The sequence below is a fragment of the Carassius carassius genome, chromosome 4 (genome assembly GCF_963082965.1).
Source record: "Carassius carassius chromosome 4, fCarCar2.1, whole genome shotgun sequence".
Taxonomy (NCBI): Eukaryota; Metazoa; Chordata; class Actinopteri; order Cypriniformes; family Cyprinidae; genus Carassius; species Carassius carassius.
Genome location: NC_081758.1, coordinates 10,900,279 through 10,913,888, shown reverse-complemented (window position 1 = coordinate 10,913,888; position 13,610 = coordinate 10,900,279). Strand labels below are relative to the sequence as shown.

Below are 13,610 nucleotides of genomic sequence, written 5' to 3'. Positions count from 1 at the left end.
AAATATAGATCATAGTTAAACAATATTTGCCGGTTGTGCTCCTTCAGCATCATCCTAGATAAATAAGAGTAAGAAATTCAAATGAGGATCCATTTGTACAGACATTTATTACATTTCCACAGCAGGCTGAAACAGAGGAATACACCTACTTATACAAAACAAGAGCTGAAAGAGGGAGAAAGAGGGCAGCTAATTCAATCATGAATACTACATTAAGATAATGATAATTATGAGCTTTGTCACAAAAAACCCACTGACAAAAAAATACTTTACTGTATACATCAATTAGATAAAACAACATCAGATTACTTATAAATTAAGAACGTAGCATTGAGATACAGACACTCATACAAACATTTAAAGGTATCATTCACAAAGAAATAGATCACTCTGATAAACCGGACAATATTACAGTTAACTAAGAGAGCAGAGACAAAGACTCGTATTGGCTTATATCAAAGATATAGATGCACACAATGAAAAACACTGTGGTGATGTGTATGTAAAGTACCATGACCTTTGATAGGTTTCTGTTTCAGTAAGCATCTGTCTAAACCACAGGGAATGTGTTGTTGTAAAGTTGATATGAAGTATTATTAAGCAGTGTAGTCCTTATTATGATTGTAACGTGATATGTCCAGTAGTAGTCTTTGTCTCAGTGCTTTGTGGGTCTTGAGGGATTGTAACGGACGTGGTGGTTGGTCAGAGGTGTTTATCCAGCGACACGGTAATTGGCATGGATCTCTGGCTTGATGTCGCACACCATCTTCAGCAGGTTTGCAAGCACAGCTTCCTTGTTCTGCTGATAGCTGCTCTGGATGCAGCGCATCTTATCTACGGTCTCCTTATCCACCTCTACAGCGGAGTTTCCATGGGACCCCAGTGCCTGCAACAGGACATTAACTTGAAGTAATATTCAGAACTAAATACTAATGCCCATGTATCTTACTTCAGATTGCAGTATTATGTTTTTTTCAGATTTGTCATTTGCTTCCCAACAAGGCGTGCGACCCCAAGAGGTTTGTGATGGAACTGCAGACATTATTGTAAGAGATTAATATAAGTATTTACTGAACAATTATATTTTTACCATATAGTAAAAGCTATAACTCAAAGGTGTTTCAAAATTAAAATCGTTCTTAATATTAAAGAATAGCAGAGTCGACTCTTCAACTATTACAATAAATGCACAAAGAAACTATTTCGTTTGGAATCATTTTCAGAACGATTGTTTTTTTCAGCTGATGAATGATACAAACATTGGCAGCCAATCAGAATCCATCCTGGGCATTATTCAAACTGGGAGAAGTCCTGAAATTAAAATACCAACTGCCAATAACCAGACACTTGAAATCATAATAAAAGCACTCCTCAAAACGGAGTACCAAGACACCTTTTGACAAGATTTTTCCATTGTAAATAAAGAAGCACTGCTACGAATACAAATGGATCCTTAAACCAGAAATGACTGAATCTCACCGCAGCCTCCTTTGTCTTGAACTCTTTCTCTCTTTGCAGACGGTACTGCTCAATCTCAGCCTGCGCCTCCTCTTTGGCTTGCTTCAGACGGCGATTCTTCCCTATTAAAAAACACACACAATGCTCATTACTGATATAATACATGTGACAACTGTATAGGCAGAAGAAAAAGAAAAAAAGGTCAAATATTGCTCTCTGCAGGGAAATTCCTCTCTTGTATGGGAAATGAGAGCCAGCAGCAGAACATCTCTATAAAAACAGGAACCGAGTAAATGTTTAGTGAGTCAGTGTCACTGGGACACTTCATTTAAGAAGATTTTTAGTAAACTTACAGTCATTCTCTACCTTACTATAAAGAACAGACATGAAACTTGAACAGGGCTCACAAGAAAAACAACAACAACAACAACAACAAAACATCAAGTCCCAAAGAAAACCACGAGCGGAAAGCTGACTTCTTGTGTTAAAATGTAGTCTTCACTTTCACCTTAGGTTTTGAATCTTGAACATCCTAATTGTAAATTGGCCAACAATAATCATTTAGTTACATGTCATCAACTGGTAAATATTATCCATCATAGAGGCTTATCTTACAGAGCTGTTAGCAAGTCTGTCACCCGAAAAACAATCAAGAAAACCTTCATTGCCTAAATTGTGTTGACATTATATAAAATATGATCAGGGAAATGTATTTTCATTTAAAACACATTTTCTCTATTTGTTATTTATTCAATACATATAGAAAACATCGGCAGTGTCTTGCTGGGCAGTTAGCATGTTAGCTAAGCGCTAGTCTGCAGCGATGACAAGCAAAACGGCAACTTACTTTTACGGGCTTCTGCGACCTTTTCTGCGGCTCGTTTCTCCGCCTGCAGCAGCTGCTGGATGCCCTGAGACTGGCTCGCCATGGTTCAGTACTGGATGTGTTCAAACACTGCGGATAGGATAGGAGGTCTGGATGTCCGTATCTCCCGCAGCGGAGAAGGTCAACTGATCGTCAGCTGATCGAACGTCACGCGAATCCGCTGATGACAGTCACGTGACTGAGAACGCGTCAGGTCACAACTAACGCTTCCGTCAGGGGGCGCTGGTCATTCATATTATATAATAAAAAAAAACACACACAAGAAAATTATTAAAACTACATCAAAATGAGAACTGAAACTATAAAAATAAACAAAAAAAAATAGTAACAAAAACTACAATAGTGGATCAATGATATTAAATAACAATTAAATAACACTTGAAATTTGTTTCCAAGCTATTATACACACACACACACACACACACACACACACACACACACACACACACACACACACACACACACACACACTTTAACTTGTTGGTAATCAATTTCAAGAGCAAATTAACAAAATAATATTTTCCATTTGTATTTTTTGTATTACAAAATATACATAGACAGACAAAGAGATAGACAGACAGACAAATTAAACAGATAGACGGACAGATTAGACAGACAGACAGATTAGACAGATAGACAGACAGACAGATAGACAGACAGATTAGACAGAAAGATTAGACAGACAGATAGACAGACAGACAGACAGACAGATTAGACAGAAAGATTAGACAGACAGACAGACAGACAGACAGAGACAGATAGACAGACAGACAGAGAGATAGACAGATAAGACAGACAGATTAGACAGACAGGCAGATTAGACAGACAGATAGACAGACGGACAGACAGACAGGCAGATTAGACAGACAGACAGATTAGACAGACAGACAGACAGAAAAACAAACAGATTAGACAGATAGACAGATTAGACATAGACAGACAGACAGATAGACAGATTAGACAGACAGACAGACAAACAAACAGATTAGACAGATTAGACAGATAGACAGAGAGATAGACAGATAAAACAGACAGACAGATTAGACAGACAGATTAGACAGACAGGCAGATTAGACAGATAGACAGACAGACAGCCAGATTAGACAGATAGACAGATTAGACAGACAGGCAGATTAGACAGGTAGACAGATAGACAGAGACAGACAGACAGACAGACAGACAGACATACAGATTAGACAGACAGATTAGACATACAGACAAATTAGACAGATAGACAGACAGACAGAGAGAGACAGACAGACAGACAGAGAGATAGACAGACAGGCAGATTAGACAGATAGACAGACAGTGAGATAGATTAGACAGACAGACAGACAGATTAGACAACAGACAGACAGACAGACAGACAGACAGATTAGACAGATAGATTAGACAGACAGACAGATAGATAGACAGACAGACAGACAGATTAGACAGACAGGCAGATTAGACAGACAGATAGACAGACGGACAGACAGACAGGCAGATTAGACAGACAGACAGATTAGACAGACAGACAGACAGACAGAAAAACAAACAGATTAGACAGATAGACAGATTAGACATAGACAGACAGACAGATAGACAGATTAGACAGACAGACAGACAAACAAACAGATTAGACAGATTAGACAGATAGACAGAGAGATAGACAGATAAAACAGACAGACAGATTAGACAGACAGATTAGACAGACAGGCAGATTAGACAGATAGACAGACAGACAGCCAGATTAGACAGATAGACAGATTAGACAGACAGGCAGATTAGACAGGTAGACAGATAGACAGAGACAGACAGACAGACAGATTAGACAGACAGATTAGACATACAGACAAATTAGACAGATAGACAGACAGACAGAGAGAGACAGACAGACAGACAGAGAGATAGACAGACAGGCAGATTAGACAGATAGACAGACAGTGAGATAGATTAGACAGACAGACAGACAGATTAGACAACAGACAGACAGACAGACAGACAGATTAGACAGATAGATTAGACAGACAGACAGATAGATAGACAGACAGACAGACAACACTTTTTTGCTTTTGGTAGTGTGGGCAGGTGCCAAATCCTGCTGGAAAAATTAAATCAACATCTTCAAAAAGATGGTCAGCAGAAGGAAGCATGAAGTGCTCCCAAATTTCTTGGTAAACAGGTGCAGTGACTTTAGTTTTCAAAAAACACAATGAACCAACACCAGAAGATGACATTGCACCCCAGTTCATCACAGACTGTGGAAACTTAACACTGGACTTCAAGCAACTTGGCTATGAGCTTCTCCACCCTTCCTCCAGACTCTAGGACCTTGGTTTCCAAATGAAATACAAAACTTGTTCTCATCTGAAAAGAGGACTTTGGACAACTGGGCAACAGTCCAGTTCTTCTTCTCCTTAGCCCAGGTAATACGCCTCTGACATTGTCTGTGGTTCAGCAAATTCCTTGACACGTCTGTGTGTGGTGACCCCAGCCTCAGTCCATTCCTTGTGAAGTTCACTCAAATTCTTGAATCGATTTTGCTTGACAATCCTCATAAGGCTGCGGTTCTCTCGGTTGGTTATGCATCCTTTTCTTCCACACTTTTTCATTCCACTCAACTTTCTGTCAACCTGTTTGGATACAGCACTCTGTGAACAGCCAGCTTGTCTGGCAATGAATGTTTGTGGCTTACCCTCCTTGTAAAGGGTTTCAATGATTGTCTTCTAGACAACTGTCTTCCCCATGATTGTGTAGACTAGTGAACCAAGCTGAGAGAAGGCTCATGAAACCTTTGCAGGTGTTTAGAGTTGATTAGATGATTGGCATTTCACCATATTCTAATTTGTTGAGATAGTGAATTGGTTGGTGAGTTTTTGTTAAATGTGAGCCAAAATCATCACAATTAAAAAATCCAAAGACTTGAAGTACGTCAGTCTGTGTGCATTGAATTTATTTAATACACGAGTTTCACAATTTGAGTTTAATTACTGAAATAAATGAACTTTTCCACGACATTCTAAGTTATTGAGATGCACCTGTAAATCAACAAGATTATAAAAAGTCTAGAGTGTGTTCATCGAGCTAACAGAAGAAATATCGCCATCTCATGGACAGTTACATATTTAACTTACAGTACTCTGAAAACAGACCACGAATATTTGGTGTCCCAGACAGACAGACATCTGCAGACCATCCATTTAATCTCAGCGCACTGAGTGTAAGGGTGTGACTGGTTCCCACTTAAATTAAAGTATTTAAAAGTGTGTAAAACTGAGGTATTCAATCCCTTCAGCAGTTGAGTATTTAGACGAGCGGCTCAGCAGCCTCCTACTCCACACCCCTCGAGTCAATGACCAGAAAACGAGCATCTCTTTATCTTCTACTTTGAAATAATGACAATTCAGGGAGGTATATACGCCAGTACTGTTTCCTGACACCCCCCCCCACACACACACACACACACACACACACAGTGCTCGGAGGGTCGAGTGGTGAACGTCACAAGCCAGTGGCAGCGCTGGAGCCGAGCGGAAACCCCTCCCGAATCCCAACTCAACTCCTCCAACCCCAGTCAAAGAAAAGAGGAATACCGAGGAATCAGGAAACACCGACAATTACCACAATACTCCATTACAGTAAGTCAGTTATCTATTCTATCACATACGCAATGTTGTTCGCACGCGAGTGGTGTTTGGTGTGGCGCGAGTCTCGGTTTTGCGCGTTTTGTGTTCAATTGTTGTGCTGTTTTTCCAAAGGAAAAGGCCAGGCAGCATTAGCAGGGCAGCGCTAGCAGCGGCTAACGTCCCACCAGCGCAGGAAAGCCAATGAACGTGTTCAGTAAGCCTATAAAATATGTTCTGCAGTTTGTCAACTGTCCGAGAATGTTATTTATGACGTTTATGGATGTGTGAGGTTGTGCTGTATCTGAACACAAAAACAGTCGCCCGTCACTCTTCTTAAACTTTTGACAACAGCGGTATGAACGGACTGTGCAGATTACCAGCTAAATTGCGGTTTTCTCACCTTGACCAGCTCAGCCAATCGCATGTTATTAGCATGTAATGTTATTCTGAGAGATGCATTGAGGAGGATTGCTGACAAGGGCTTTTTGTGCTTAAGTTAATTGGTTATTCCCATTGAATTTCGATGGGGGGAAATCCTCAGTTTCCTCTTTTATATAATGATCATAAACTCTTTGAATTACCCCTATCAAGCATTGCTGCGATTATGCTTTCTTTAGTCCTGAATGATGCACACATCAGCGTTTGACAACCAAATGTTGAATACTGTTTGTATGTAATTTAATTTTGGTGAATGTTTTTTTTTCAAACTGAAAAATATGCTTGTGCTGGCTTTAAGTAAAAATGCCACTTGTTTTAATATTTTGCTATAATGTATTGATTTCCATTCAATCCATATGTGCAAATACATTTTGTGGTCACTATATGCCCAAAATAATTATGCATGTGTTTTCATGGAGTAAATCATAATAATTTTACCGATCCCCAGTCTGTTTTGGTCTTTGATTAAGGTGTTGTTCATTTCCTGTATGAAAGCTGTCACAACCCCTGGGCTGAAAGACTCGGCGAGTATTTCTTTTAGTCACAGGTGGTAAGAATCATACAGAATGTATTTTACTTGGATTACAATGGAAGAAACACTCTGTAAGTCTTGGATCTGCCATTATGTTAACCTAAAGCGATGTTGGTCACAAGCAGCTGAGTTTGTTTACATGTTGTGTGTTTGGTCCCGTTTCTCAGAAGCTCATATAGAGGACGCACATTCCTCCTCCGGTGTGCTCAGAAGTGCTATTCAAGCATCTGAGCCCCCACAGAGCTGTTCTGCAGCACACAGCAAATCCTTGTTGAGCTGGACTCCCACTGAAGTGCGTTAACCAGCCTAATTGTGTTATGGGTGAGAGATTATACAGCACAGTGGTTATTTTACAGCTCTATGATGTGTTTTCATTGGTGGGCCAGGCTCTTGCTTTTGAGCTGTCCTTGAAATGATTGATTTCATTACATGAAGTTGTTTTCACACTTGGTTCGATTGCTTGGTCCGATCTGCTTCTGCAGGTCTCGTTTGACATTGTAAAGCATTTCACATTGTGAATAGGATCAAGTAAAGATACATATTTCTAGTGGTTATATGGATTTTTTTTTTTTTGTTAAGCGGTCTGTTCTGATATATTAGGGATTTTAAGCTGTTTTGTGTGATATCACAGTATTTTATTTAAAGATATTAAACAGCACATGATGCAATTAAATCAATTTATTTTACATACTATTTACTAAATTACAAATAAATAATTTATAATTTAATCAGAATGAAAAAAATAATTTGTTCTTAAAAAAAAAAAACTGGAAATTTAAACAGATTACATGACAGATTTGTTCTTGAAATAGAAATCTCTTGATTCCGTTGTACCATAGTATTTTTCTCAAATAAAGAAATGGTAAAAAGCATCAATAGGAAGTAAGTGAACACTAACCAACAGTGCAGTCAGTAATTTGGTACGTCTGTTGCACTGGGAATAATATTTTCTCAATTAAATACCGAAAAACACACATCTTATATACAGTACACAATGAATATGACATATCAGCCAGCTGGATATAATGTGGCATGGTTTTGAAATCAAGAATTTAAAATCTACAAATTGTGCTTGTGATGTTGCATGTTGACAAGTTTGGTGTCTAGGGCTGTGCAAAAAACCGAATCCGATTTTCATGCGCATCTCGTCAGTAAAGGCGCTCCTGTGATTAGTAGTATATCTCCAGCACGTGTGTTCAGATCAGGGTTGCCAGGTTTTTCAAAACAAAACCTGCCCAATTGATTTTGAAAATTAGCCAGTCGTGTTTCATTCCGGGCGATAAAATACATGTTTTTGGCAAGGTTACTTTGGGAAAATTCGTATTTTAGGGGCTAAATATTACTTTATTGGGATTTGGGCCTTTTCGGCCTTCGGACATGAAAAACAACTGCAGACTTGGCAACACTGGTTGGCATTTAGCCATAATTTAACTGACAATCTACACAAAATCACTTGCAAAATCGCAGGCGATTTATTGTCGATTTTGAAAGTGATTTTGTGTAGCTTGTCAGTGAACTACGGCTCTGTGTAGTAAATACCGCTCCACCTAAACCAGTGTTGCCAAGTCCACGGTTGTTTCCCATGTCCGCAGCTTGAAGCGACCCCAATCTCAATAACTTGATATTTAGCCCCTAAAATGCGACTGGGCTAGTTTTGGACTAGTTTTGAGAAGCAGATTGGGAGGCTTTGTTGTGAAAACCTAGCAACCCTGATCTGAACGCACATGCTGGAGATATACTACTAATCACAGGAACGCCTTTACTGACTAGATGTGCATGAAAATCGCATTTGATTTTTTGCACAGCCCTAATGGTGTCCCATACTCGGAATTTGTGTTATGCACTTAACCCATCCAAATAGAGACACACACACACACACACACACACACACACACACACACACACACACACACACACACACACACACGCACTCACACAGTGCATTGGGCAGCCATTTTTGCTGTGGTGCCCAGGGAGCAGTTGTGGGTTTTGGTGCCTTGCTCAAAGGTCTCATCTCATTTGTGGTATTGAAGGTGGAAAAGAGTACTGGTTATTCACTCTCCCACCTACAATCCCTGCTGGCACTGAGACTCGAACCTGCAACCTTTGGGCTACAACAAAGTCTGACTCTCTAACCATTAGGCCATGACTGCCCCCAGATTGTTGCACGTGCATCTCCAGTGACAGCAGAACTATTCTTTCCAAATCCATGGATGGTCATTTAAAATAATTAAGTAAATACAAATAGCAGTAGCCTTTTTATTACTAAAAACGTAACGCCTTAATATTCCATTTGCATTCTTTATTTAACATTTCTGTCCAATCATTTATTAAATCGTTTAAGGCCGCAAACTGATAGTAAAACGATAATAAAAAAAATCCAATCAGTTGCTGGTGAACAGAAACGAGTCCTGAAAGAAATAAAAATAAATCACTGTCTTTTCACATAAAGTATCATAAACTCCATTTCACATTTTAGAAAAAATTGGCTTCATTACATTAAGGTGTCATTTGTTAACATTAGTTAACATGCACTAACAAGGAAAAATACGGCATTTATTAATCTTAATTCATGTTAATTTCAGCATTTTCTAATACATTATTAAAATGCTAACAATAAACAGTTGTATTTTTATTAGTGCTGTTAAATGATTAATCGCAATTAATCGCATCCAAAATAAAAGTTTTTGTTTGCATAATATGTATGTGTGTTCTTTGTACATTTATTATGTATATATAAATACAAGTATTTATATATACATATATATATATACTTATTTATATATACAAATAAGTATATATGTTGAAAATATTTACATGTTTTTACATGTCTATTTTTATGTTCATATAATTTATATTTAATATATAACATAGATTTTTCTGAAAATATACATACGTGGGTGTGTGTATTTATATATACCTAATAAATGTACACAGCACACAAACATATTATGTAAACAAAAACTAACTAACTAACTAACTAACACTACTTTGTGGGACCTTATTAGGGATGGCATGGTTCGCTGAAAAAAACCAGTTCGGTTCACCACACATGGTTCGGCACGCGCTGGGACCGTGGCTCAACTTAAATCTGACAAAGCATCTGTAATATGGTTTGTTATAAATAACACGTAAAACAAACCGGGTTCAGCTAATATATGTTTCTGTTGATGCATGAACCTCAGAACTTGAGCAAATATAAGGTCTCTCTGAAGTATTGTGTTTAAATGGACAAATTCACACAAAAATTATGTCAAAATGCCCGTTTTGGTAAGTATCCTACAGCAGACATAGCCGGCTGAACTTAGGCCACTGCATCAGTGCATCAGTGCATTAAAGTGACAGTATTTATATTAATCGAACAGCAACAACAAAGAAATCGCTTTTATAACTTTAATAAAGAACAATCTTTACAATTTATACAGTCAAATATGCGATGCTGTTTTACATTTGATTACTTTATTCAATTTCTGTACCTCAAAACTAATGCTAAAACCTCCCTGAAAAAAAAATAAATAAATCACTGTTTATTTTATTTGTATCTTTACTCTATTGTATTTAATTAAGTATAGTTTGTCCATTAACATAGCACATACTGAACCATACCCAAACCGTGACTCTAAAGCTGTGAAACAAACCGAACAGTGAAAAAGTTGAACCGTTCCACCCCCTTGACCTTATTGTAAAGTGTTGCTGTTTTGTCTGTCAGAAATCAGAAATCTCCTTTTCACCTTCTCTCAATAAGATATTGCACTTGCTTGTAATTTGTGTTTATTGACATGCTAAGCTTTAGAGTGAATAAAAGATGATTTTGAGTCAACGTTCTTAAAATATTTATATTTAAAACAAACTTCCTAAATAATATATCTGTCAAGAGCTGTCATTTTTGACCATGTTTGTCTGAACAGTAACAGTTTCACAGGAAACCAACGATAGCTGTTACTGTCAAACTGACATCAGCTCATTTAGCTACATCTATTTGTCTGGCCACTTTGGTTTCTTCATGTGGCTTACTGACACAACTCTTATAGTTCAGCTCTTATGGTCTGACGGATGACCTATTAAACAAACCGAATGATTGCTGTGAACTTTGCTATTTTAACAGAAGAACATCACATGCAAGATAGATCTTTTTATGATAACAATAATGCTTTCAAATTGCCAGAGCACTACCTTTAACCATCGCGAACAAAGAGATCTCATGATAAAGAGTGTGCCTCCTCTAATAAAAACTCTTTCAACACAACACAATGCAATAGTCTTTTATCACTTTAAGTGGCAAAATCCTCAAAAGAGCTGCCTTTCTGTAAGCCTCTTAATGAATCGGTGGTCTATAAGCTAAATGTGACCTGTGTGGATGAAGGGGAGCAGAAGGCATACTCTCAGATGAGGAAGTTATTATGGGCTTTGTGAAGTATTGAACTACATTACTAATCTCAGTAATTAGACGACCTTCTGCTTTAGTACAGACTGTAAACCAGTCACCATTTCTGATTTTAAAAGCATTTGGATTTAACTGTAGCAGTTGTACTGTAATGTCTCAGTGTCATTTTAGTCGTGGTGTGTCATCACATTAGCCTCAAGACACAAATACCTGAAGTTGTTCTCATACTTTTTTTAGTTGCTAAGAAAGGAACTGGAGGTGTGTAAATGTAGTGTTGTGTTACAGTCCTTGCTTTCAGTTCAACAGTCATTGACTTTTCAGATTGCTTTTAGATCTGGCTGTTTTCTGAAACTCATGTGTTTTAGCTGGTCGTCGCACAGGAAGTCTGTTTTCGCTTGATTTGCACTTGTTAAACTGCATTGTCTTTCAATTAGCCTGTATTTGGAAACCTGGCATAAAAGTTGACCGGTTTAAGGCATATTCCTCTGTTTCACTTGCATGCACTGGTTGGGTGAGGTTATTTAGCAGAATGTAGACATGCTGATAACAAGGTAAGTGATGCTTTTGTTACGTGGTTATTTAAGACTGATCAGGGCTTTGAGGTGTACACACATCACGTTTTTCATGTGATGATTTGATAAGCACTTCCTGAGTGCAGCATGTCAGTCATCCAGTTTGTTTTTTGGTCTTTTAATGGAAGTACTGTGGACTGTTATTTGAAATAGAAAATTAATTAAAATAGCTAGTTTTTGTGTTCAACTGCTGTCTCTATTTTACTCATTCTGCACCTGAGACTTCTTAAAACTAAGGGTCGTTGCTTGGAAAGTTAATGCATTAAAACTGGACTTACTGTGCATAAAGATACACAGATCACATGCTCTGAATGCTCTTTTAACCGCTAAATCTGATTACTTGTCTACTATAATTAGGTCAGATGACGAGAACATGAGATCTTTCTTTAATACAGTAAATAATATCTTACGGCCTTCTGATACTGTTCCTTCTCATCTATATTACTGATTTATGGAATAAATATATGATCATTTTTAATACTAAAATTGACATTTTTTTATATTTAAATTGTTCAACAATAATCAACTACTCAAAATAACGTGGCATTTGATCATGTTGTAATAAGGCTCGGCGATATGGGCAAAAATTCATATCTCTGTATTTTTTGGTCAATTTGCGAAATACGGTATATATCTCAGTATTTTTGTTTATGTATTTGTATTTTAAAAAATCTGTATTTAATATATATATTTCACTTTCTCCCCAATGTTGTCCAACAAAACAATAACTATTAAAGGCTTTGAAAACAAATAAAGTGAATGTAAACATGTAAGCCTTTATATTATGTGCAAAAAAGGGTTAAAATCAGATTTCATTGTAACATTGCAATCTAAAAAAAAAAAGGCTTTTAAAGCGTTTAAAAAAAAAAAAATTAAGGCTTTTAGCAACGGTTGGTCGTCTCGGTCGAATATCCACTTCTGAAGCCAGATTGGTTGCTGTCCAGGAGGTTGCTCTGTGTGAGAACGGTAGAGACTAGGTTGAACACAGCTCGTTCAAGTGTTTTTGCAATGAAAGTTAGAAGAGAACTGGTCTGTAGTTCTCTAAAAGAGTTGGGTTAAGAGTGGGTTTCTTAAGAAATGTGGTTATATGAACCTGTTTAAATGTTGAGGGAAAAACACCAGTGTGAAGGGATGTGTTAATGATGTGGGTGAGTGCAGGTACAACGGCAGGAGAAATGGCTTGAAGGAGATGAGATGGAATAGGATCAAGCGGACAAGTAGGATTGGAAAGGATGAGTTTAGAGACTTCTGCCTCAGAGAGTGGACAGAAGGATGAAAACGAGTGTATGTTTGCTGGTAAGATGTGTTTGACAGTTTGTGGTGTGGCAAATTGTGCACTGAGGTTTGTAATTTTATTAATAAAGAATGAGGCAAATTCGTCAGCTGTTGCAAGCAGAGTGTGGAAGTCTGCAGATTGAGGTTTATATAGGTGGATGTTGAAGTCTCCAAGCATAACTAGGGGAACACCATCCTCAGAAAAGGTTGAGAACACCACATCTAATTCATCCAAGAAGTTTATCTTGTGGTCCTGGGGGTCGACAAACAGATGTAAATGGATTTTAAGTGGGTGGGTTATAGTGGCTGAATGTGATTTTAAAGGAGCTGTTGATACTCAGAGATGGTAAATAATTACATTTCAAATCATTAGAGTAGTAATGTAATGGTATGGAAACGTCTTGTAACGGTTATAGTGACCAAAATTATCACTGTTATCAGTATAACACGCACCGTA

General features: G+C 37.7%; 2 protein-coding genes across 4 annotated transcripts in view; one reads left to right on the top strand and one right to left on the bottom strand.

Moving 5' to 3' along the window:
- Positions 1-88: 88 nt before the first annotated feature.
- On the bottom strand, positions 89-2,494 carry LOC132133780 (V-type proton ATPase subunit G 1-like). The gene is made up of 3 exons (XM_059546749.1): positions 2,306-2,494; positions 1,480-1,580; positions 89-886 (listed from the first exon to the last, which is right to left on the bottom strand). Exons 1-3 carry the CDS (start codon positions 2,385-2,387, stop codon positions 713-715), a joined length of 357 nt encoding a protein of 118 aa, XP_059402732.1. The 5' UTR covers positions 2,388-2,494; the 3' UTR covers positions 89-712.
- A 3,294-nt stretch (positions 2,495-5,788) lies between these two features.
- The window catches only part of LOC132133941 (tyrosine-protein kinase Fer-like), a 35,171-nt gene continuing 27,349 nt past the window's right edge, over positions 5,789-13,610 (top strand). For 2 of the 3 annotated variants that reach the window (XM_059546860.1, XM_059546853.1), the window contains exon 1: positions 5,789-5,964. The gene's annotated coding sequence lies outside the window, so the exon portion shown is untranslated. Of the gene's footprint in view, positions 5,965-5,997; positions 6,167-13,610 lie in introns of those variants that run through there. The other variant, XM_059546868.1, reaches the window with a different exon arrangement.

What these genes read in the sequence shown, in the direction of transcription:
- LOC132133780 (XM_059546749.1), bottom strand. Translation starts at nt 2,387, where the DNA reads ATGGCGAGCCAGTCTCAGGGCATCCAGCAGCTGCTGCAGGCGGAGAAA. An exon ending in GGTCGCAGAAGCCCGTAAAA is followed by an intron (nt 1,581 to 2,305) that starts GTAAGTTGCCGT and finishes GTTTTTTAATAG; the next exon opens with GGAAGAATCGCCGTCTGAAG. An exon ending in TCAAGACAAAGGAGGCTGCG is followed by an intron (nt 887 to 1,479) that starts GTGAGATTCAGT and finishes GTCCTGTTGCAG; the next exon opens with GCACTGGGGTCCCATGGAAA.